The sequence below is a fragment of the Nomascus leucogenys genome, chromosome 11 (assembly GCF_006542625.1).
Source record: "Nomascus leucogenys isolate Asia chromosome 11, Asia_NLE_v1, whole genome shotgun sequence".
NCBI classification, from domain to species: domain Eukaryota; kingdom Metazoa; phylum Chordata; class Mammalia; order Primates; family Hylobatidae; genus Nomascus; species Nomascus leucogenys.
Genome location: NC_044391.1, coordinates 57,826,482 through 57,848,533, shown reverse-complemented (window position 1 = coordinate 57,848,533; position 22,052 = coordinate 57,826,482). Strand labels below are relative to the sequence as shown.

Sequence of the window (22,052 nt, the reverse complement as noted above, 5' to 3'; positions counted from 1 at the left end):
CTTGTGTCTCTGTGTCTGCCTCTCACAATTCTGGAGCCCCTGGCCCTCTCTTTACCCCACTACAGCTCACTCACAGCATTTCTCCTTTCCTGTGGATATCTTTAGTCCTTCCTGTGACAGCCAGACAGAATCTTCAAGCCATCAAGCCTCACAGAGCTGCCCACCAGGAGTTGGGAGTGGGAAGGGGAGACACTGAGATCATGGCCTTAATCTGAAGTTGTGACCTTGTTTCTAACACTGATCTTTGGACACAAAGGGAGGGGAAGGATTAATAGTTAATCCCAGCAGGAACCCAGCAAAGAGGAACTCTCAAAGCACGTACCCTTCTGTTACTTCCTATTAAAAAAAGAAGGAAATTATTACTAATATATGAGCTCATCCCATGGCCCTGAACCATGTGATTTTACCTGGTCAACCTCATTTTGAGCTTACAATAACCTTGTGATATAGGGATTTTTGCCCCTCTTTTTCAGAGGAGGAAACTGGCTTAAAATTTGGGGTCACTTGCCTGAAATTATATAGCTGGTAAATGACAGAGGGAGGTTTGCATCTGGTTCTTCCGTATGTGACAATACCTGGTATTCCTCAGGTGCTGAATACGTGTTTCTTTAGCCTCCTTTCTGCCTACGTGCTCACCCAAGCAGGTGTCAGGAAGCGCAGATGTTCAGGGGCCCTGACACTCAGCCTTTCCTGGAGGGGCCCCAGTTCCGTGAGTAGCACGGTGCCAACCCCATCAGAATATTACCACATGCGTCAATCACACACCTTGTGGTGAAAGCGAGCTGAACGCACTGATACATGAAGACATTTCCGACTCCTCCCTGACCTTCAGCCTGCTGGGAGAGAGACTGGAAGGCCAGCCATGCTAGGTGACAAGCTTCTGAGAGGCAAAGTTCCCCTCCCCACGATGTACCCAGCCACTATTCCTGTGTGTGTGTGGCAGGGTGGATAGCACCCTTGGAGTGGACATCTGGATGGTGGTTGGGGTGTTAGGGGGATGTGGCCATCCCTGCGACAGACAGCAGAGTGAGGCCTGAATCTGAGAAGCTCTGCCCTCCAGATCAGATAACCTATCGCGCTCCCAGAGGCCCCCTCCTCCTGAAAGGACTTTAGTCTTTGGAGCTGTCACCTGAGCTGAGTGGGACAAGAGCTCTGCAGGGCAGGCCACGCTGTGAAGGAAGGAGGGAACACAGGCAAGGGCTGCCTGCTGCCCACTGGAGACCACACCATGGAGCCAGGCAGGGCCCGTCTACGTCTGCAGAGGACAGAAGGGCTGGGAGGGGAGCAGGAGCGCCAGTGCTGTCGAGATGGTGAGGTGCCCTCAGGGGTGCAGAAGGCACAGGCGGGTGGAGAGGGAGTGGGGGAGAGATGCTCTGTGGAGAGAAGGCTCCAACTGCCTGATGCCAATCCTTCCTGCTGTCCAGAGAGGCCAAGGAAGGCAGACCCTGGCCTCAGCCCCGAGCCACCCAGCTGGGAGATGGAACAGAAAAGAGCTATGTCAGAGCTGTGGCCTGGCCTTATCTTTCTGACTCTTTAGCCCCAGATGGTGAATGGAGTAGCTTCCCGTTCCCTGAGTGCCCTGTTCCCAGTAATGTCACCAGGCCCCCTGCTTGCCTATGGCCTCCTCACCACTGGCAACAGCAACTTCCCCTTCTAGTAGCCCCAACCACGATACTAGATATTGGCTGGTTGGGGTGAGGGCAGCTGCTGAGCACACAAAGCATTTCCTGAACACAGGATGCCTCTGGGTCTGCAGACCCCAATTCCTCCTGTTGACTGTGCCTTTGATCCCTCCTCCCAGGAAACACTGAGACGCACAGAGCCCTGGACTTGGTACAATGGACCCAACACATGGAGGTGAGGGATGTCAGAGGTCAGAAGTCAAGTGGACAGATCCTTGGTAGCAGGAAGCAGGAGTGAGGCTTGGTGATAAAGATGACTTTTTTTTTTTTTTTTTTGAAACAAAGTCTCACTCTGTCGCTCAGGCTGGAGTGCATCGGCACAATCTCGGCTCACTGCAACCTCTGCCTCCCAGGTTCAAGCGAGTACCTGGGACTATGGATGAGTGCCACCAGGTGTGGCACTTTTTTTTTGTATTTTTAGTAGAGACGGGGTTTCACCATATTGGCCAGGCTGGTCTTGAACTCCTGACCTCAAGTGATCCACCCTCCTCGGCCTCCCAAAGTGCTGGGATTACAGGTGTGAGCCACGGTGCCCAGCCTGATGACTTGTTCCTGAGTGCAAAGATCAGGTTAGAATTAAGGATGGAGATGGAGGGGTTTGAAGCGCAGGTCCCAAAGGTCACCAAAAGTCAGCCAGTAGATAGAGTCTTCCTGCTAGTGCGGCTGGAGGCCAGGGGTGAGGTGTGACAATCAGAGGTGACCAGGCTGGAATTCAGACCCAGGGAGGGGAAGCCTTGCTCCTGCTGTCACTCCCTGATTCTCACTGCTGCCCCAGTAAGCCAGAAGGAGATCAACTCTGGGCAGGAATCATGGTTTGTTCATCTTTTTACCACAGCACTTAGCATCGTGGGGTCCTGCTCCACCAGCAGACCCATCACCACCCCACCAATGCCTGCCCTTCCTCCCACAGGGCTGCCAGCGCTGATCCCCCATTCCTGCTGACCCCCTAGGTTTTTTTTTTTTTTTTTTTTTTTAAAGCACTGTGCCTGGCATAGACAGAAACTCAGTGAATGTCTGGTGAATGAAAGGATGGCTGACTGGAGGGACAGTGGGCTCTGCCCTGGCTTTGTCCCGTAGACTGTGAAGGCACAATTGCTGGAGCAAGTGCAGGGACAACTGAGGGAGCTGCTGGATCGGGCCATGCGGGAGGCTATACAATCCTACCCATCACAAGACAAACCTCTGCCCCCTCCTCCCCCAGATTCCTTGAGCAGGTGAGTCTGGGGAACAGCTGCGCGGGCTCCTCTGTAGCAAGGATCATGAGCTATAAACATCATGTTGTGTGCCCTTGCCAGCCTTAGCAGGACCGTGACTCCAGCCTTCCCTCTTCCCCCCTTGTCTTCCTAACACTGGCCTCCATCTACTGGGCCTCGCTCTGCCCTGGCCCTGACCTTTCACCTGGTCCTGCCCTCTGGCCCTAGCCCTGACTTTTCCCTACCACTCCCCTTGGCTCCCAAGCATTGACCTTCTGCATGGCCCTGCCCTCTGCCCACTGACTTTTTCCTGACCCTGAACAAACATCTCAATTCAGGACTCAGGAGCCATCCCTGGGGAAACAGAAAGTTTTCATCATCCGCAAGTCCCTGCTTGAGTAAGTCGGGGTGATGACAAGTAATGGGAGGAAAAGAAAGGGCTTTGGCTAGGGGGTCAAGGTACCTCATTTCTCATCCCCAGGCTCTAGGTGGTTCGTGGGGAGGACTTGGAAAGGGTTTCTAAGGTGCGGGCCCCCTATTTGCCCTGGGCATGGTTGTGGAAGAAAGGCCTCTAGTTGGAAGTTCTGAATCGCTAGGCCCCATGCCTCATGTGTACAGTGTCTGAGCTAGTTCACATGACCCTGAGGACCCTCCCACACTGACTTTCGGGCCCCTGTTCCTCCAGTGAGCTGATGGAGGTGCAGCATTTCCGCACCATCTACCACATGTTCATCGCTGGCCTGTGTGTCTTCATCATCAGCACCCTGGCCATCGACTTCATTGATGAGGGCAGGTAGGTCCCCTTCCCACCTGGGACAGGCACACCTATCTGATCAGACCCTCTGGGTCCTCAGTGCCCCACCTGCCCTTGAGGCAAGAGGACACAGGTTCCCCCTTTGGTTATTGAACATGTACCAACATTGCTCCCAACAGCCTTCCCACCTGAAACACTCTCTAGGATCCCTTCCTTCCCCAAACTTGGTTGGCCCTTTGTCTGTCCTCCCAGGGCCAGCCACTATCAAATGCTTCTCAATGACACCTTGCCCTGAGGCAGATGTGTGTGTGTGCACACATGCACACCCATACACACTCCTTTCCAAGTCAGTTCTATCCAAGTAACCTCCATTGAGCACCTCCCGAGTACCAGTCCTAGTGGCCAGAGAAATGACGGGGGCAGACCCCACTCCTGTCTGTGAGGCACTCCCAGTCTTGTGGAGAAGACAGACATGTACCCAAGTGCCTGGGTGGGTCATTTCCCCCACAGAGCACCCCACCCAACTGTGAGGATGAGCCTCAGAGAGCTGTATACCCCTGGGGGTCTGTATTTTCATGCCTCCCACTATTCCCAGACCAAACTGAGGGTTGGGGCTATTTCTCATGGCCCAATAACGAGATGCAGATGAACTGGGGAGGAAGAGAGTTTTTATTTCTGTAACCAGTTATAGGGAGAAGGCCTGGAAATTATCACCAGGCCAACTAAAAATTACAAGTTCCAGAGCATCTATACCTTCTAAGCTCTACGTCTATGTGTAGGTGTGCATTCATCTAAAGACATAAGTGATTAACTTCTTTTCATCTATAACTAAGGTCTGAGTCTTGAAGACCTTCTTCTGGAGCCTCAGTAAGTTTACTTAATCTAAATGGGTCCAGGTGCTGGGGTGATTACCCTTCTCTTGTCTCCTGCTAAATAACGGAGGTTTGGGGAGTTTCTTCAGACCCCCAGCAAAACTTGTTTAATCATGCTTTGAGGTTCAGGAAAGGCCTAGGCAAAACTCTTGGTGGACTTTTGTTATATTCCAGCCTTTGTATAAGGGCACTGGTTTTTAACATTTAACTTAACCACTCAGTCAGTACTGAAACAGTTGTTATGGAGGCCTGTATTAGTGAGACCTGCTTGTCACAGTCCCCACTATCAATTTACACATGATTTTTATCATGCGTGTATATTTATTTATCATGTGAATCGCAGGGAGATGGGGAGTCGTAATCTTTCTGGCTACTTCCTGCTGAGAGGGGGTTATTGTTATGGGGCACCAAAAGCAGCACTGGAGTGGAAGAGGTTGATTTGTTCCCAGTAGCACTCTCTGTTTCGGGGCCTTAGAGGCAGCACCTGCTGAAACATAATAGTATGCAACAACACATATAAATAGGCTACTGCTCTTTTCTTCTGAAGTTTAAGTTGTCTAGTCTTCAGTTTGCAGGGCTTTAAGAAAGCACAGCTTAGGTTTCAGTGATTACCAATTAGGAAGAATGGGGAAAAGGAAAAGAAAGAGGAAAAAATTGAAAACATTATTTTGGAGACCTGTAGCCAGAAAAGTTAGAATTTAATCCAAACTGCAGAAAATAATAAAAACTAAAAAACATCAGGCAAGCCTAGAATTTAACAACAGATGTACTTTTTTTTTTTTTTTTTTTTGAGAGAGGGTCTCGGTCCGTTGCCCAGGCTGGAGTGCAGTGGCATGATCTTGGCTCACTGCAACCTTCACCTCCCAGCTTCAAGCGAATCTCCAACCTCAGCCTCCTGAGTAGCTAGGACTACAGGCACGTGTTACTGTGTTCGGCTCATTTTTGTATTTTTAGTAGAGACTGGGTTTCACCATGTTGGCCAGGCTGGTCTCGAATTCCTGACCTCAGGTGATCTGCCCACCTCAGCCTCCCAAAGTGCTGGGATTACAGGTGTGAGCCACTGAGCCCAGCCATAGTTTTTGAAACATAATTTTTCTCTCTCCAGTTTCCCATTTTTATTAAAAGACAGATCATAGTAGGACTGGTTTGCTTTATTATACTTGCCTTAATTATTTGTATACAGTACAGCCAGAATAATTAGTTTCACATAGGCCTTTTAAATTGGCTTTGATGGAACTTTGTTCCATAGAAGGAATCTGAGATAAGTCCTTTTAAAGCCGATCCCAGCCATGGATTTGTACCAATAAATACCTATGAGTTGGGTGAATTCCTCTCCTCTTGAGGTTCCAAGATAACTTGGGGTTCCTGGCCTGTCAGAAAAGGACATTCTTTACCTACCACAGATCAGAAACCCTGGACAGGGACTGTGTACACAAAATATGACGCCAGTTTTCAAGGGCTTTATTGACTTCATAAGTCAAGTTTGATTCCTTAAAAAAGAGTACACCATTCCAGTCAAAGCCTTGGCAAAATAACCAGTTTTTCTAATTATGTCCTGTTACAAAAGAAAACAGATTCTTATTGTACTTATGCAAATAACTATATTACAAATAGTTTCCAAATTCTGGAGAAATCAGGTAGAGAGAAACAAACATGCTCCAAATTTTATTCATAGGAGTATACTTAATTGTTAAAAGCTATTAATAGCTCAAAAGAAAAGTTTCCTTGACTCTGCAAAGCAAAACAAAGGACTAGCAACATTTTAAGCAAAAAGTGAAAAAGATCATTTCAGTCTCCTATTAGTTCAGTTCACGCAGTTAATTCCTGTCCTGCTTCATATTAATGAATATTTTAACTCTTCAAGAGTCCTGAATGTTTTTCCTCCATTTTGATGTCACAGTCTACAAAGTTATCAGAAACCTGCATTCAAAAGCACCTGTTAGAGCTTTATTGCTGATTATAAAACCACCTTCTAAAGAGGACCAAAACAAGACAACAATTGTTTATGGATGACAAACAGTTTTAGGGTAGCTATAGTTAAAGACACAATTGATAAGGAAATCTGTTACCTCTGTAGCCCACAACAATTTAACATAACAATGGCTGGGCACAGTGGCTCATGCCTGTAATCCCAGCATTTTGGGAGGCCGAGGAGGGCGGATCACAAAGTCACGAGTTCAAGACCAACGTGGCCGATATGGTGAAATCCCGTCTCTACTAAAAATACAAAAATTAGCTGAGCGTGGTGGTGTGTGCCTGTAGTCTCAGCTACTTGAGAGACTGAGGCAGAAGAATCACTTGAACCTGGGAAGCGGAGGTTCCAGTGAGCCAAGATCACACCACTGCACTCCAGCCTGGGCGACAGAGCGAGACTCCATCTAAAAAAATAAATAAATAAATAACAATTATAATTATTATTGACAATGTACACTAAGATATATCAGAATTATAGGAGTCTCCCATAACTTTGGAATACATACCAATAACATATTTATACAAATATAGCCCAAAGAAAGTCAAACCCCATTTTATATTTGGCAATGCTTCCTGTATGATTTTTGGTACCAAATAAGCCAAATTTCACCTTTATATTAGTGTACTATTAATGTTAAACCCGATTATTTATTTATTTTCTTTTTTGAGACAGAGTCTTACTCCAACACCCAGGCTGGAGGGTAGTGGCATGATCTCGGCTCACTACAATCTCTGAATCCTGGATTCAAGTGATTCTCCTGCCTCAGCCTCCCAAGTAATTGGAATTACAGGCATATGCCACCACACCCAGCTAATTTTTTTGTGTGTATTCTTAGTAGAGATGGGGTTTCATCATGTTGGCCAGGCTGGTCTTGAACTCCTGACCTCAAGCGATCCACCTGCCTTGACATTCCCAAAGCGCTGGGATTATAGGTGTGAGCCACTGCACCTGGCCTTAAACCTAAGTCTTAATAAAACCTTATACACATGATTATCCAATTTTAATGTTTGACCATAAGGTAAGATTTTTATAGACTTTTTAGAACCCTTTACAATTTTTGTTAAAGAGCAGGTTAGTGCTCTAAGAGAAACCCATTGTGCTTTTATTTTAATGCTCAATTTACAGAAGAAACTGGATGATACCCCTTTAACTTTAGCCAATATGTTTACACACAGAATTTCCTTTACAATCAACTTTCCACAACTTGCTTAAACCTCCATCTTTATCTTACCCAACTTAAAACAATCCTTTTACCTTTTTTTTTTTTTTTTTTTTTTGAGACGGAGTCTTGCTCTTTCACCCAGGCTGGAGTGCAGTGGCGCGATCTCGGCTCACTGCAAGCTCCACCTCCCGGGTTCACGCCATTCTCCTGCCTCAGCCTCTCCGATTAGCTGGGACTACAGGCGCCCGCCACCACGCCCGGCCAATTTTTTGTATTTTTAGTAGAGACGGGGTTTCACCGTGGTCTCGATCTCTTGACCTCGTGATCCGCCCGCCTCGGCCTCCCAAAGTGCTGGGATTACAAGCGTGAGCCACCGCGCCCGGCCCTTTTACCTTTTAATCTAGGGAAAAATCCATATTCTCATGCCTTCTTATAATCTTTTTACCAAAAGTATATTTTACTTTTCTTATACACCTTGCACATAAATTGTTTCTTCAACAGTGTTAAATATATATTACACCATTAACTCTTAGCAACCTTTACTTTTGGTGAAAACCTTGGTAAGTTTGGGATTTTAATTATGTACTAGGTGTGGAGCCTATGACCTAGACAGAAGTACAGATAAGGTCTGACTTATTCCAGCGTCTAACTCCATGTGTCCTAGGACTTACCTAGCTGTAAGGCAGGCAAGTTGTATAGCTAAGAGTCATAAAGCATTTAGGAGGCCTAATCACCTTTAAATTGTGTAACATTTCTTGTATAAATTTCCTTTTATAAATTCTTTCAGGACTTCCACAGACAATTTCTGAGTCATAAAGCATTTAGGAGGCCTAATCACCTTTAAATTGTATAACATTTCTTGTACAAATTTCCTTTAATAAATTCTTTCAGGACTTCCACAGACAATCTTTGACATGCCTTGACTTCCTGATTTGTCCTAAACATGTTTCTCTTTAAATAACCAGTTATTTTACTTTAGGACAAGAATTTACCATACAAGATCCTTTCTTATATAAATTCTCTTTTCTTTAATATATTTTTGCATATCTAGGGGGGATGGCTAATTTCACATGTCCCTAGCCTTATCTAGAATCTAACGCTCCAAAATCAATTTAACAATTTTTAAGTTAAAGAAGCAGTTTATGACCTAAAGCATTTAGCAAACCTAATATCTGACAACCATAATTTAAACCAAATGTTTACATTTTTGAAGATATTTTTAGTTTACCAATAATCTTTAAAGTTGTCTTTATTTTTATAACTTTCTTTATATGTCTCTTATTTCCTGTTTTTTTACCTTGTTTTATATATAACCTTTAGATAAGGTTTGAATTAGACAAAAATTAGTTACCCTTTAAAAAGGATACAATTTTTAGAAAGAATGTTTTCCTACAATATATTTTTATTGGAAAATACCCAAATAATGAAATATCTGTTGTTTAACTTTAGATTCTAAATTATGACAAGTTTGTTTATGAGTATTTATCCCATTACATTTATCTAATTATTTATTTTAATCATTTGCCTAAATTATGAAAACTGCAATAGTCATAATTTAAAGTTATGAAACCGCCACTGCAAAATTGTAACTGAGACAGTGAGAATGATGTGACCTGACTCCATCTTGCTTCTAACCTCCAAGCCATTCTTGTTCATTAACTTAGTTTATAGTGTAGCTTTATTTTATTTATTTATTTATTTTTGAGATGGAGTCTCACTCTGTCACCCAGACTGGAGTGCAGTGGCACAATCTCGGCTCACTGCAGGCTCCACCTCCCGGGTTCACACCATTCTCCTGTCTCAGCCTCCCGAGTAGCTGGGACTATAGGCGCCTGCCACCACGTCCAGCTAATTTTTTGTATTTTTAGTAAAGACGGGTTTTCACCATGTTAGCAAGGATGGTCTCGATTTCCTGACCTCATGATCTGCCTGCCTCGGCCTCCCAAAGTGCTGGGATTATAGGTGTGAGCCACCTTGCCCAGCCTATAGTGTAGCTTTAAAACAGAGAATGATAACAGTCCTTTCCCAGAACAAACTTCCTTCATGTCTGTGGACTAGACTGTCTAAGGCCACAAGAGTAGAAGTTAGGGTATTTTACTAAATAATTCAAGATGTAGCTATCTTCATTAAACAATATTAATGTTTCCTTTATTAAAAATGACACGAGCAAAGATCATTCTGTTTTGGGCTGAGTTATAGTTTTGTAGCCTCTATGCCAAATTTTGACACCTTATAGTATTTGGCGAGATAAGTATGAAATTGCTTGATCAATAAATGCAAACAAAAATGTATGCTGGCGACTCTGAAGACATTTCTAGTATCACTTTACCAATAATTTTTAAAGCTAGCTTATTTATTAAAGATTTTATTTAAGTCGCATAAACTTGAAAAAGCATTTGACTAGTCTTTCCTTTTTTCTGTTAAAGTATTTAAGTGCTTTTATTTTTCTTTGAGCCAACTAATTAGAACTCTTTTATATATTTTCAGTAGTAAAACATGGTATACACAAGACATAAATACACAGACGTATTAGGCATGCCAATAGAAGTACATTTTATAGATTCCTAAGACCTCCTTTTTCCTCTCTTTTAACTGGATCTTTGTGCTCTGGGCAGATCTTACACTGAATCCTGGGTTTTCAAAAAGGGAGAATTATTATGAAGCTAGATCATGTGAGGCTTTTACAGTGCACTTACATTTTTTTTCCCCAAAGACATTTCTATGTCTCTCAATTACACTTTTTCTTAAAAACCCCAGAGTAGCTTCTGTTGTAATAGCTATTAATCAAGAAAACAGAATTCAGTCAACTGAGAAGGAAAAAAACTTTTACTCAAAAAGACAAGGTCCTGGCCGGATGTGGTGGCTCACACCTGTAATCCCAGCACTTTAGGAGGCCAAGGCTGGCAGATCACCTGAGGTCGGGAGTTTGAGACCAGCCTGACCAATATGGGGAAATCCTGTCTCTACTAAAAATAAAAAACTAGCCAGGCGTGGTAGCACATACCTGTAATCCTAGCTACTCGAGAGGCTGAAGCAGGAGAATTGCTTGAACCCGGGAGGTGGAGGTTGTGGTGAGCCAAGATTGCGCCATTGCACTCCAGCCTGGGTGACAGAGCAAAACTCTGTCTCAGAAAAAAAAAAAAAAAAAAAGACAAGGTCCTAGGAGAGAAATAAAAACAAAACCAAAAACATGAAAGCCTTTTAAATACAAACGTGCACACATGCACACATACGTATATACATCTTGGATGTTAGCTTTTAATTAAGCTGACTCGCAACCATTGAGCGTCTAGAAAATATTTTTCCTTCCCAGTGGCCTCTCAGCAGGAATGGACCCAATACCTCCCATTTTCTTTTTCTTTTTTTTTTTTTTAAGACAGAGTCTTGCTCTGTCACCCAGGCTGGAGTGCAGTGGTGCAATCTCAGCTCACTGCAACCTCTGCTTCCTGGGTTCAAGCAATGCTCTGCCTCAGCCTCCCAAGTAGCTGGGATTACAGACATCCGCCACCACACCTGTCTAATTTTTTTAGTAGAGATGGGGTTTCACCATCTTGGCCAGGCTGGTCTCAAACTCCTGAACTCATGATCCAGCCGCCTCGGCCTCCCAAAGTGCTGGGATTACAGATGTGAGCCACTGCACCCGGCCAATACCTCCTATTCTCAAGTTGACATGCTATCAAAGGGAATAAGACAGATACACAAATAAGTGGAGACAAATTTTGGACAACACAAGGGGGAGTGCACTCAGGCAAAACAGACTCAGAACCAACTCAAAACCTGATCTCAACCAAAATGCAAAGCAGGCATATGAGTGAGCCCTATTGCTTCCCTTGGTGGTACCGGACAAATGGCTTAACAAGCCCCCATAGGAAAACAATAGGCTCCCGGCATATGATCTGTTTAACTCACCCTTTGAGCGTGTCTGCTTCTGATCTCTGTTCTTCCCCAGTAGTGAAAGGGATGTGCAATTTTGCACACAGGATAGCCCTCAGGAGGGTCCCCAAGAAAAATCTCACAGGCAGCTTGCTTGGACCCTCCTGAAGACTGTCTCATCGCAAGCCGCTGGCGGCTGAACACAGCACCATCCTGGTCTCTCCTGGCTGGCTTGCCAAATTTTGTTCCCAGATCAAACTGAGGGTTGGGCTGCTATTTCTTGCGGCCCAGTAACGAGATGCAGATGAACTGGGGAGGAAGAGAGTTTTTATTTCTGTAACCGGTTATAGGGAGAGGCCTGGAAATTATCACCAGGCCAACTAAAAATTATAAAGTTTTCCAGAGCATCTATACCTTCTAAGCTCTATGTCTATGTGTAGGTGTGCATTCATCTAAAGATATAAGTGATTAACTTCTTTTAATCTATAACTAAGGTCTGAGTCTTGAAGACCTTCTTCTGGAGCCTCAGTAAGTTTACTTAATCTAAATGGGTCCAGGCGCTGGGGTGATTACCCTTGTCTTATCTCTTGCTAAATCACAGAGGTTTGGGGAGTTCCTTCAGAATCCCAATAAACTCATTTGTGGAGGCCTGGGGAGTTTCTTCAGACCCCCAATAAAACTTGTTTGATCATACTTTGAGGTTCAGGAAAGGCCTAGGCAAAACTCTTGGTGGGCTTTTGTTACATTCTGGCCTTTGTATAAGGGCACTGGCTTTTAATATTTAACTTAACCACTCATTAAGTACTGAAACGGTTGTTATGGAGGCCTGTATTAGTGAAACCTGGCCTGCCACATCCCCTCTCCCTATGTCGGGCTTGGGAAGCAATAAAAAAAACAGGACCAAGGATCCACAGGTTCAGCAACAGCACTGCCTTTTGGTAAAATTTTTGTTGTTAGTTATACAAATATTAAAAGGACAAAATCTACTGCTAGGTTTGCATAAGAAAAAAATTAAAAAACTAAAAATGGTAAAATCTCAGTAAAAAGCTCAAATACATTTTTTCCTGGAAAGGAAGTCCTTCTTGACCACCTCCTTCAATCCCACACTGCTCTCAGAGGATTTTAAACAGTTTCTGGCTGGGCGCAGTGGCTCATGCCTGTAATCCCAGCACTTTGGGAGGCCGAGGCAGGCAGATCACTTGAGGTCAGGAATTCAAGACCAGCCTGGCCAATATGGTGAAACCCTGTCTCTACTGAAAAAAAAAAAAAAAAAAAAAATTAGCCAGTCGTGGTGGTGCAAACCTGTAGTCCCAGCTATTCAGGAGGCTGAGGCAGGATAATTGCTTAAACCCGGGAGGCGGAGGTTGCAATGAGCAGAGATTGCACCACTGCACTCCAGCCTAGGTGACAGAGCGAGATTCTGTCTCTAAAAAAAAAACAGTTTCTGAGTTTCCCTCCAGAGCATTTTCCATGCATTGACATTCAGTACCAAAGATAGGTACATTGTGGAGGTTTCACATAAATAAGAAACTGTACCTATTATTTTGTAATTTCGTTTTACTCCCTAACAATTTATTTTAAGGATCTTTTCATGTTAGTCCATTGGTTTGAAGGACTGCAGAGTATGGAGGTGCCAGATTTGTTCACTTAGTCCTTTACTAATGGACACTTAGGTTATTTTCAGTTTTTCCCCTTAACAAACCATATACTATTAACCTAGGCTAACAAAACACTAAACAACTGGCATCCTATTAGCTCCAATCTACGACAGACGCTCCAAAGGAACAAAACTAAGGAAAGTCAGTCTAGTTACCTCATATCCTAACATGTGTTGTATATAGAGTACTGAGCCCTTAGCAACACCATGAAACCAGAGACGGCTCTCAAGGTCATTTAGAATCAAACTCGTGCCATGACTGAGTCTCCTGGAGCAACGCCCTGTGCCACAGAGGTGCCGTCTTGAACACCTCCAGAGATGGGGAGCTCACAACCTGATCAAGATACCTCAGTTCATCTTCCAGGAGCTCGAACTGAAGAGGAAGGGGACAAGAATGGGCTTCACTTGTCTACTTTGTCTCTCCTTCCCCACTCTAAGGCTGCTGCTGGAGTTTGACCTACTGATCTTCAGCTTCGGACAGCTGCCGTTGGCACTGGTGACCTGGGTGCCCATGTTTCTGTCCACCCTGTTGGCGCCGTACCAGGCCCTGCGGCTGTGGGCCAGGCAGGGGGCCAGGGGCACCTGGACGCTGGCGACAGGCCTGGGCTGCGCTTTGCTAGCCGCCCATGCCGTGGTGCTCTGCGCGCTGCCGGTCCACGTGGCCGTGGAGCATCAGCTCCCACCGGCCTCCCGTTGCGTTCTGGTCTTCGAGCAGGTGAGGGCCGAGCCCTGCCGAGGGACAGAAAGGAACGGGCGGGTGGGGCCATCTCAGCAGAGAGGGGAGTCCCTCAAAGAGGGGGCGGGGCCCAGGAGAGGGAGGGCGCTGGAGACGGCATTGGCAGGGGCGGAGCTAGTTACCAGGCGGAGTCCATTACCACGGATTTGGGGAACCTGCAGGCTGGAAGGCAAACACTGTGACACCGCCATCACAGGAGGTTGACTGGAAGACTCCGCTCTGGCCTCTTATCCCAGCAGCCTTCATTCACCCCAGCATATGTTAGGCTATACAGCCATCCAACAAAAAACGTATGGGCTCTGACCAGACAGATCTTACACTCTGCCTGCCTCTCAGAGGTAACCCAGAGCACAGAGAGGTTAAGCGATTTGCTTAATACCACACAGCAACTTGGCCTCCCTTCCACTCTGCCACAGGTTAGGTTCCTGATGAAAAGCTACTCCTTCCTGAGAGAGGCTGCGCCTGGGACCCTTCGTGCCAGACGAGGTGAGGCCTTAATCTTGCCCGGTTGTGAATTCAGTCCTCTTGGCTGACTGAATGAAGCCAGTAGGTGCAGGATCCCGATAAAAGCCCTGCCTTCCTAAGCCCGGGTTGCCCACTAGGCACAGCCCTGGCGTCCAGCTGGGCTCTGTAGGCCTTCATCGTTAGGCATTCTCAGCCTCTGCCTCTGACAGATGGCACCTCTGTTACCCAGGACTTCTGGCACTTTCCTATTTCCTATTTCCAGGCCCAGCTTGTCACCCAGGCTTTGTTGTTCCATTTATAGAGCACAGGCAGAGTATACTTAGCATTATTCTTAAGGGCCCTAGAATTTTTGGAATGACAAGTTGGCACTGGCTCCAACTTAAAGTCACCAGCTGCATTAGCCCTTAACAAAAGCCCTTAAAGTCACCAGCTGCAGGATGAGCACAGTGGCTCACACAGGTAATCCCAGCACTCTGGGACACTGAGACGGGAGGATCATTTGAGCCCAGGAGTTCAAGACCAGCCTGAGCAACCTAGTGAGATGGGGTCTCACTTCAAAAAACTCTTTTAAATTAGCCAGGTGTGGTGGCTAATGCCTGTGGTCCCAGCTGTGTGGAAGGCTGAGGTGGGAAGATTACTTGAGTCTGGGAGGTGGAGGCTGCAGTGAGCCATGACTGTGTCACTGCACTCCAGCCTGGGCAACAGACTGAGATCCCATCTCAAAAAAAAAAAAAAGTGAGAGACATGCGACTCTTTCTTTCACTCACTTGAACACTTAAAGACCATTTCAAGGTTATTAATTGGCCTAATTTCAATTTTTTTTTTTTTTTTTTTGAGATGGAGTATTGCCCTGTTTCCCAGGCTGGAGTGCAATGGCACAATCTTGGCTCACTGCAGCCTCCACCTTCTGGGTTCAAGCGATTCTCATGCCTCAGCCTCCTGAGTAGCTGGGATTACAGGTGTGCATCACCACACCCAGCTAACTTTTTTGTACTTTTAGTAGAGACAGGGTTTCACCATGTTGGCCAGGGTGGTCTCGAACTCCTGACCTCCAGTGATCCACCCACCTCGGCCTCCGAAAGTGCTGGGATTACAGGCATGAGCCACCACGCCCAGCCAATTTTTTTTTTTTTTTTTTTTTTTTTTTTTTTTAGAGACAAGGTCTTGCTATCTTGCCCAGGCTGGTCTTGAACTCCTGGGCTTAAGCAATCCTCCTGCCTTGGCCTCCCAAAGTGTTGGGATTACAGGAGTGAGCCACTGAGCCTGTTCCCTAATTTCAATATCGTTGTATCTCAGAGAATAAGAAGGCTCGAGGAGAACAGAAGAGATGGGAGAATGGCCGGTCAGTGGAGTAGTCAGAACACACACAGAATTTGTCAGTTAAGTTTGCTGTCTTATTTGGGTGTGTTTCATGATGCCCTAAGACAATTACAATAGTAACATTAAAAATCACTGGTCACAGTGATTTTTGCCGAGGTGAGAAGAAGAGGTAGAAGGGTGGACCTGTGACTCGTGGTGGTGGAGAGGGGACATTTCTGGGAGGCCTGAGGAGGCAGTGGGAGGGTGGTGCCAAGGGAAGAGGAGGCCAGTGCTGGGCCAGAGGTCCAATGCCACTAGCAGCTGCCAGTGTCCCTCTCCAGTTATGTGTCCCCACACCCCCTCCAGGTCCTGGGCTGTGTGCTCTATGCCTGTGCACCATACCACATATAATAATAAGAAGAAAGTTAGAAATATTTCAGGAATTGCCAAAACGTGACACAGTGGCATGAAGTGAGCACTTGCCATTGGAAAAAGTGGCACTGATAGCCTTATCTCTTGCAGGGTTGCCACAAACTTTCAATTTGTAAAAGAGGCAATATCTGGGAAGTGCAGTAAAATAAGATGTGCCTGTATTAGGAAGTCCAGACAGAAGGGGAAGGAGAATGGGTTGTCGAACGTGTGGGTACCAAATGAAGCTCTGGCCACAGCAGGCCCTGCACTGGAAGATAGGGTGCCTGAAATGAAAGCAGAAGAGATGGTGTTAAAGAGCCAGTTCCGCTCCTGCCCAGCTTAGCTCCCCTAGCCCCCATCCAGGTCCTACATCCAGCTCCTTGCTTATCCCCCACCCCCATCCTATCCATTTCTCCACTCACCAATCCCACCACCCTTCCCCAGCAGCCCCCTCACGTCTGTCCTCTGCCCTTCCCCTTACTAATCCACCCCTCTCATTCCTCCCCAGGTGAGGGGATCCAGGCCCCCAGTTTCTCCAGCTACCTCTACTTCCTCTTCTGCCCAACACTCATCTACAGGGAGACTTACCCCAGGTAAGACCCTGTACTCCTTCACCAAATGTCCAGGCCCATCAGGAAACTTGCCCTTCTACTCTCCCCTCCCTGAGGTCCTCAGGCTCACCTCAGGCACTGGCCACTTTCTCAGGAAGCATCTCATAATAAAGACGACAAATAGGTGACTGGTAGACTACGCTGTCTTCTTGCCCGGCCTATGATGACACTAGGGCAACCCACTTTCCTGGTCTACCCAGGACTGTCCTGATTTTAGTACTGAAAATCCTACCCATCCTACACACCCTTGTCGACATCCATGCTTAAAACTCACTTGTCATCTCTGTTATGGAAAGTTCAAAGTATCCTAGACCCCACCACCCTAGATAATCCTCCCAGGCCTGAGCAATTAAGGGAACTGCGGAGAGAGGGCCCCAGAACCCATGCCCAGGCTGAACAGAGAACAACATGAAAGAATGAGAAACATATTGTCCCCATTGCCGCTGCAGGACGCCCTATGTCAGGTGGAATTATGTGGCCAAGAACTTTGCCCAGGTGAGAAGATAGGGTAGAAGGGTGGACCTGTGACTCATGGTGGTGGAGAGGGGACATTTCTGGGAGGCCTGGGAAGGCAGTGGGAGGGTGATGCCAAGGGAAAAGAAGGCCAGTGCTGGGCCAGAGGTCCAATGCCACCAGCAGCTGCCAGCGTCCCTCTCCAGTTATGTGTCCCCATGCCCCCTCTAGGCCCTTGGATGTGTGCTCTATGCCTGCTTCATCCTGGGCCGCCTCTGTGTTCCTGTCTTTGCCAACATGAGCCGAGAGCCCTTCAGCACCCGTGCCTTGGTGCTCTCTATCCTGCATGCCACGTTGCCAGGTGAGCCAACTAAGGTAGGGCTAGAGCAGCTGTGCCCTGGGGAAGGCTAATCAGGGAAGGCCTTGCTAGTTACCTTCCCTCGGTTTCAACACGTTCTCCTTCTGAGTCTCCCCTCACGTCTGTCTCCTCCTGTAGGGCCATTGACATGGTCTCAGTTCAGACCATCTGCTCCCCTTCCACATCAGCCTCCTAACTCATCTCCCTGGCACCCAGATCTTTCCTCTCCCATCTACCCCTACCACTGCTGCCCAGGCAAACTTTCCTACTACAACTAATCATTCCCTACCCTCCTTCAAAAACTCTAGTGATAAGTCAATGCTGGCACTTTCGGATCAGATTTGAACCCTTGATGTGTCATCCAAGGCTCCTTCTCATGCAGCCCCAGCCTATCTTCTCATCCTACCACAAGCCCTGAAAGATATGTACTTCCATGCCTCCAGGCCTTTGCCCATACTGGCCCCTCAGCTTGAAATACCCTTTCGTAATTTTCAGCCATGGAATCTAGTTGCTTCTTGGAGGCCCATGGCTGAGATGCCCCCTCCTGTGGGAAGCCTTCCTTTTGTAGCCATCAATTACCATGACCCACCTGTTTATCTGTACTCCCAGGCATATCAATGCCACCATACTTAGCTCCCATTACATTTGCCCTGGACATATGGTTGGACATCTTTCTGTCTCTGTCTCTGTGTGTGTCTCATTTCAATTACTCTGTGAACTCCCAATGGCCCTTTGAGATTCATCTCTATCCCCAGCATCTGGCACAAAGTGATGCCAAGTAAATGTACATGAACAAATGGATGAATAAATGAATGCATAAGGCCGGGCACAGTGGCTCACACCTGTAATCCCAACACTTTGGGAGGCCAAAGGAGGAGGACTGCTTGAGGCCAAGAGCTCGAGACTAGACTGGACAATATAGTGAGATCTCATCTCTACAAAAAATTTAAAAATAGCCGGGCGTGGTGGCTCACGCCTGTAATCCCAGAACTTTGGGAGGCCAAGGCGGGTGGATCACGAGGTCAGGAGATCAAGACCATCCTGGCTAACACAGTGAAACCCCGTCTCTACTAAAAATACAAAAAATTAGCCAGGCGTGGTGGCAGGCGCCTGAGGCAGGAGAATGGCATGAACCCAGGAGGCGGAGCTTGCAGTGAGCTGAGATCACGCCACTGCACTCCAGACTGGGAGAGAGAGTGAGACTCCGTCTCAAAATAATAATAATAATAATAATAATAATAATAATAATAAATTAGCTGGGAGTGGTGGCTCACGTCTGTAGTTCCAGCTACTTGGGAGGCTGAGGTGGGAGGATCGCTTGAGTCCAGGAGTTTGAGGCTGCAGTGAGCTATGATCACACCACTGCAGTCCAGCCTGTCTCAAAAAAAAAAAAAAAAAAAAAGGAATGCATAAATTTGTGAATTACCAATAAATAAATGGTAAGAGTTGGGGCCCTGGTTTCTGGGCAGGGGCTCCTCAGAATCCATATCAGGGCTGCCTGTGGGTCCATGTGGGCCAGCCTGACCTGCAGCCTCTTGTCCCTATCCACCAGGCATCTTCATGCTGCTACTCATCTTCTTTGCCTTCCTCCATTGCTGGCTCAACGCCTTTGCCGAGATGCTACGATTTGGAGACAGGATGTTCTACCGGGTGGGGCCTGGACCTAGGCCAGTTGGAAGCTGGAGGCAGAGAGGGTTAGGGAGGGATCTGGGGAAGATGGTGGCCAGGTTGGGTGTCACTTCAGCCATACTGTTCACCTCCCATAATAAGAAATGCAGTCCTCTAGATGTGGTTATAATGCCACCCCTCCACCTCCTGACAAGCCAGGGCTAACTGTTTTGTGTGCATGGTACTACAGAATCTTCTCCTGAGAGAGGGAGTAGGAGGGAGGACAGGGCCTCCGTGACCTGAGGAGGGAGCTGGGAGGGTGTCTGCTGTCCCTGTTCTGCCAGGAGCCAGCCTTTCTGGAACACTGGGATAGGGTGCAGGCAGAGGGAGCAGTGGGGAGGAGCTGGAACCCAGATGCTTGCTTACCTCCTTTCCCCCACTCTGACCCCACCTTCTCCAGGACTGGTGGAACTCAACGTCCTTCTCCAACTACTACCGCACTTGGAACGTGGTGGTCCATGACTGGCTGTACAGCTACGTGTATCAGGATGGGCTGCGGGTATGGGCCCTGCAGACCCCTTCAGCTCCCACAGTTAATGGAGGCTCTCCTTCCTTCCCTCTCCTTCCCTCCTGCTACAGTGTGGCAACTACACCACTCACCTTTTCCAGGCCTAAGGGCCCTTTTGATTTCATCTGTCCTCATTTTCTCATTTTACCCAACCCAATGGGTAAAAAGTCCTTGCAGTCTTAACTTTCTTCCATCTTTATCCTTAATTCCACCCTGTCCTCAGGGCATTGTTTCCCACCTTAGCCTTCTAAGGAACATGCACATAGCAATTTTCAGCTACCAAGGGTTTTTACGTACATTTAATCAGCACAGTAACCCTGAGAAATAAGTATTATTATATCTGCATTTTAAAATGGCACCTAAGTCCCAATGGGATAGCAGCATGCTCTTTTTTTTTTTTTTTTTTTTTTTTTTTTTTTGAGATAGAGTCTCGCCCTGTTGCCCAGGCTGGAGTGCAGTGGCACAATCTTGGTTCACCTGCAACCTCTGCCTCCTGGGTTCAAGCGATTCTCCTGCCTCAGCCTTTTGAGTAGCTGGGACTACAGGCGAATGCCACCATGCTCAGCTAATTTTTGTATTTTTAGTAGAGACGAGGTTTCACCATATTGGCCAGGCTGGTCTTGAACTCCTGACCTCGTGATCTGCCTGCCTCGGCCTCCCAAAGTGCTGGGATTACAGACGTAAGTGACCGTGCCCAGCCAGCATGCTCTTAAATAAGATTGATGTCACCCCTTCTGACCTCAGATCCCATATTCTTTCCACTGCACCACACTCCCCCTGGCTTCCTAAGGTGGGGGCTCTTTGTGGAGTAGCTCAGGGAAACTCGCTCTTCACCCCCTTCCTCACCCCGCCAGCTCCTTGGTGCCCGGGCCCGAGGGGCAGCCGTGCTGGGTGTGTTCCTGGTCTCCGCAGTGGCCCATGAGTATATCTTCTGCTTCGTCCTGGGGTTCTTCTATCCCGTCATGCTGATACTCTTCCTTGTCATTGGAGGTGAGCTGGCCTCTGTGCCACTGGAGGGGAGCCATCCAGAGGGAGGCCTGGGTCCTGCTCTTGGAGATCCCAGACTGATGGTGGGAGGCCTCGCCCCCAGGACTGAAGGCGAGGCTGCTGAGACTGAGAGGTGGAGTCGGTGGGGGACTTGGAAAGCAGGGAGGGAGGCAGCACTGGGAGGCAGCCGAGCTGTATCCTGGGACAAGTGGGAGGAGGTTTCTGGTTGGAGAAGAACATTTGAATAGATCACTCATGGAGGAAGACAAAGAGGAGGAAACTGGGATGAGGTTGAGAGGCTCAGTATGAGATTCAGGATACTGAAGTGCAAACTAAAGAATCCTAGTTTTACATGGGCCACTTTAGACCTCTACGAATTTCTGCACCTGAGTTCAAGATCTTCTCCAATGGGGCCTTCTTGTTCCATCTCTTCCCAATACCCTGGAATGGGAGGGAAGCCAGGGAGACAAGGCACTCCTGGAGCTGGAATGACAACCTTTCCTCCTGCACCAGGAATGTTGAACTTCATGATGCATGACCAGCGCACCGGCCCAGCATGGAACGTGCTGATGTGGACCATGCTGTTTCTAGGCCAGGGAATCCAGGTCAGCCTGTACTGCCAGGAGTGGTATGCACGGCGGCACTGCCCCTTACCCCAGGTAAGAGACCACGTCCCTCATCCAGCTCCCCATCCATGAGGACACACAGACCAACAGCCAGTCCCTCCTTGTTCCCCAACTCACCAGCCACAGTCAGGCACCAGGGCCTGGCTTGGGGGTGATGGACTGTCACGTCTTGGATGCATGGGTTGAGTCACCAGGAATGATCTCATTCACAACTTATTCTTCTCTGGCTCAGACAACCTTCTGGGGGCTGGTGACGCCTCGATCTTGGTCCTGCCATACCTAGAGGTCAGGACAGATGACGCTACCTGCCCAGATGACACCATCAAGTTCTCTGCCTGCAAAACCTGTGACCGGGACTCCTGTCTGCATCCAAATTTGGCTCTGAGTCAAGGCAACCTGCACACAAGACCCCACCAAGGAATGTGCAAGGACTGAGATCTGCAGACTTGTGGGTAACTGAGCACAGACCTCAGCATGGGGGTGACCAGGGTGACTCTTCAGTCCCTATCCCCATGGGCTGGGTACAGGATACCCCCCTACTCCATGACTGTCTTAGGGAGACTTGGGGTACCTTATGGATTTGATGAATGTGGGGGAACTCAGAGGAACTGGGGCCACCAAGGTTTGAAAAGGGTTTGGTTCTTGACTTTGTATTCCTTCCAATACAGCAATAAACTTTGTCTCCCTTTTTATTCATTCATTTATTCATTCATTCATTCATCATTTGTTGAAGGCTCACTTGGATTTTTGTAGAGTTGTGTC

General features: G+C 47.3%; 1 protein-coding gene across 1 annotated transcript; it reads left to right on the top strand.

Moving 5' to 3' along the window:
* Positions 1–1,142: 1,142 nt before the first annotated feature.
* On the top strand, positions 1,143–21,989 carry SOAT2 (sterol O-acyltransferase 2). Its single transcript, XM_003252073.2, has 15 exons — positions 1,143–1,310; positions 1,802–1,857; positions 2,760–2,896; positions 3,214–3,273; positions 3,561–3,668; positions 13,607–13,883; positions 14,321–14,390; positions 16,588–16,672; positions 17,140–17,185; positions 17,375–17,504; positions 19,054–19,151; positions 19,570–19,668; positions 20,532–20,667; positions 21,178–21,323; positions 21,523–21,989. The coding sequence occupies exons 1-15, from the start codon at positions 1,229–1,231 to the stop codon at positions 21,571–21,573; spliced, it is 1,581 nt and encodes a 526-aa protein (XP_003252121.1). The 5' UTR covers positions 1,143–1,228; the 3' UTR covers positions 21,574–21,989.
* Positions 21,990–22,052: the final 63 nt, after the last annotated feature.

Coding starts and splice junctions, on each gene's coding strand:
- SOAT2 (XM_003252073.2), top strand. CDS start 1,229: ATGGAGCCAGGCAGGGCCCGTCTACGTCTGCAGAGGACAGAAGGGCTG. Junction 1,311..1,801: donor GCGCCAGTGCTGTCGAGATG/GTGAGGTGCCCT, acceptor CCCTCCTCCCAG/GAAACACTGAGACGCACAGA. Junction 14,391..16,587: donor GACCCTTCGTGCCAGACGAG/GTGAGGCCTTAA, acceptor ATTCCTCCCCAG/GTGAGGGGATCCAGGCCCCC.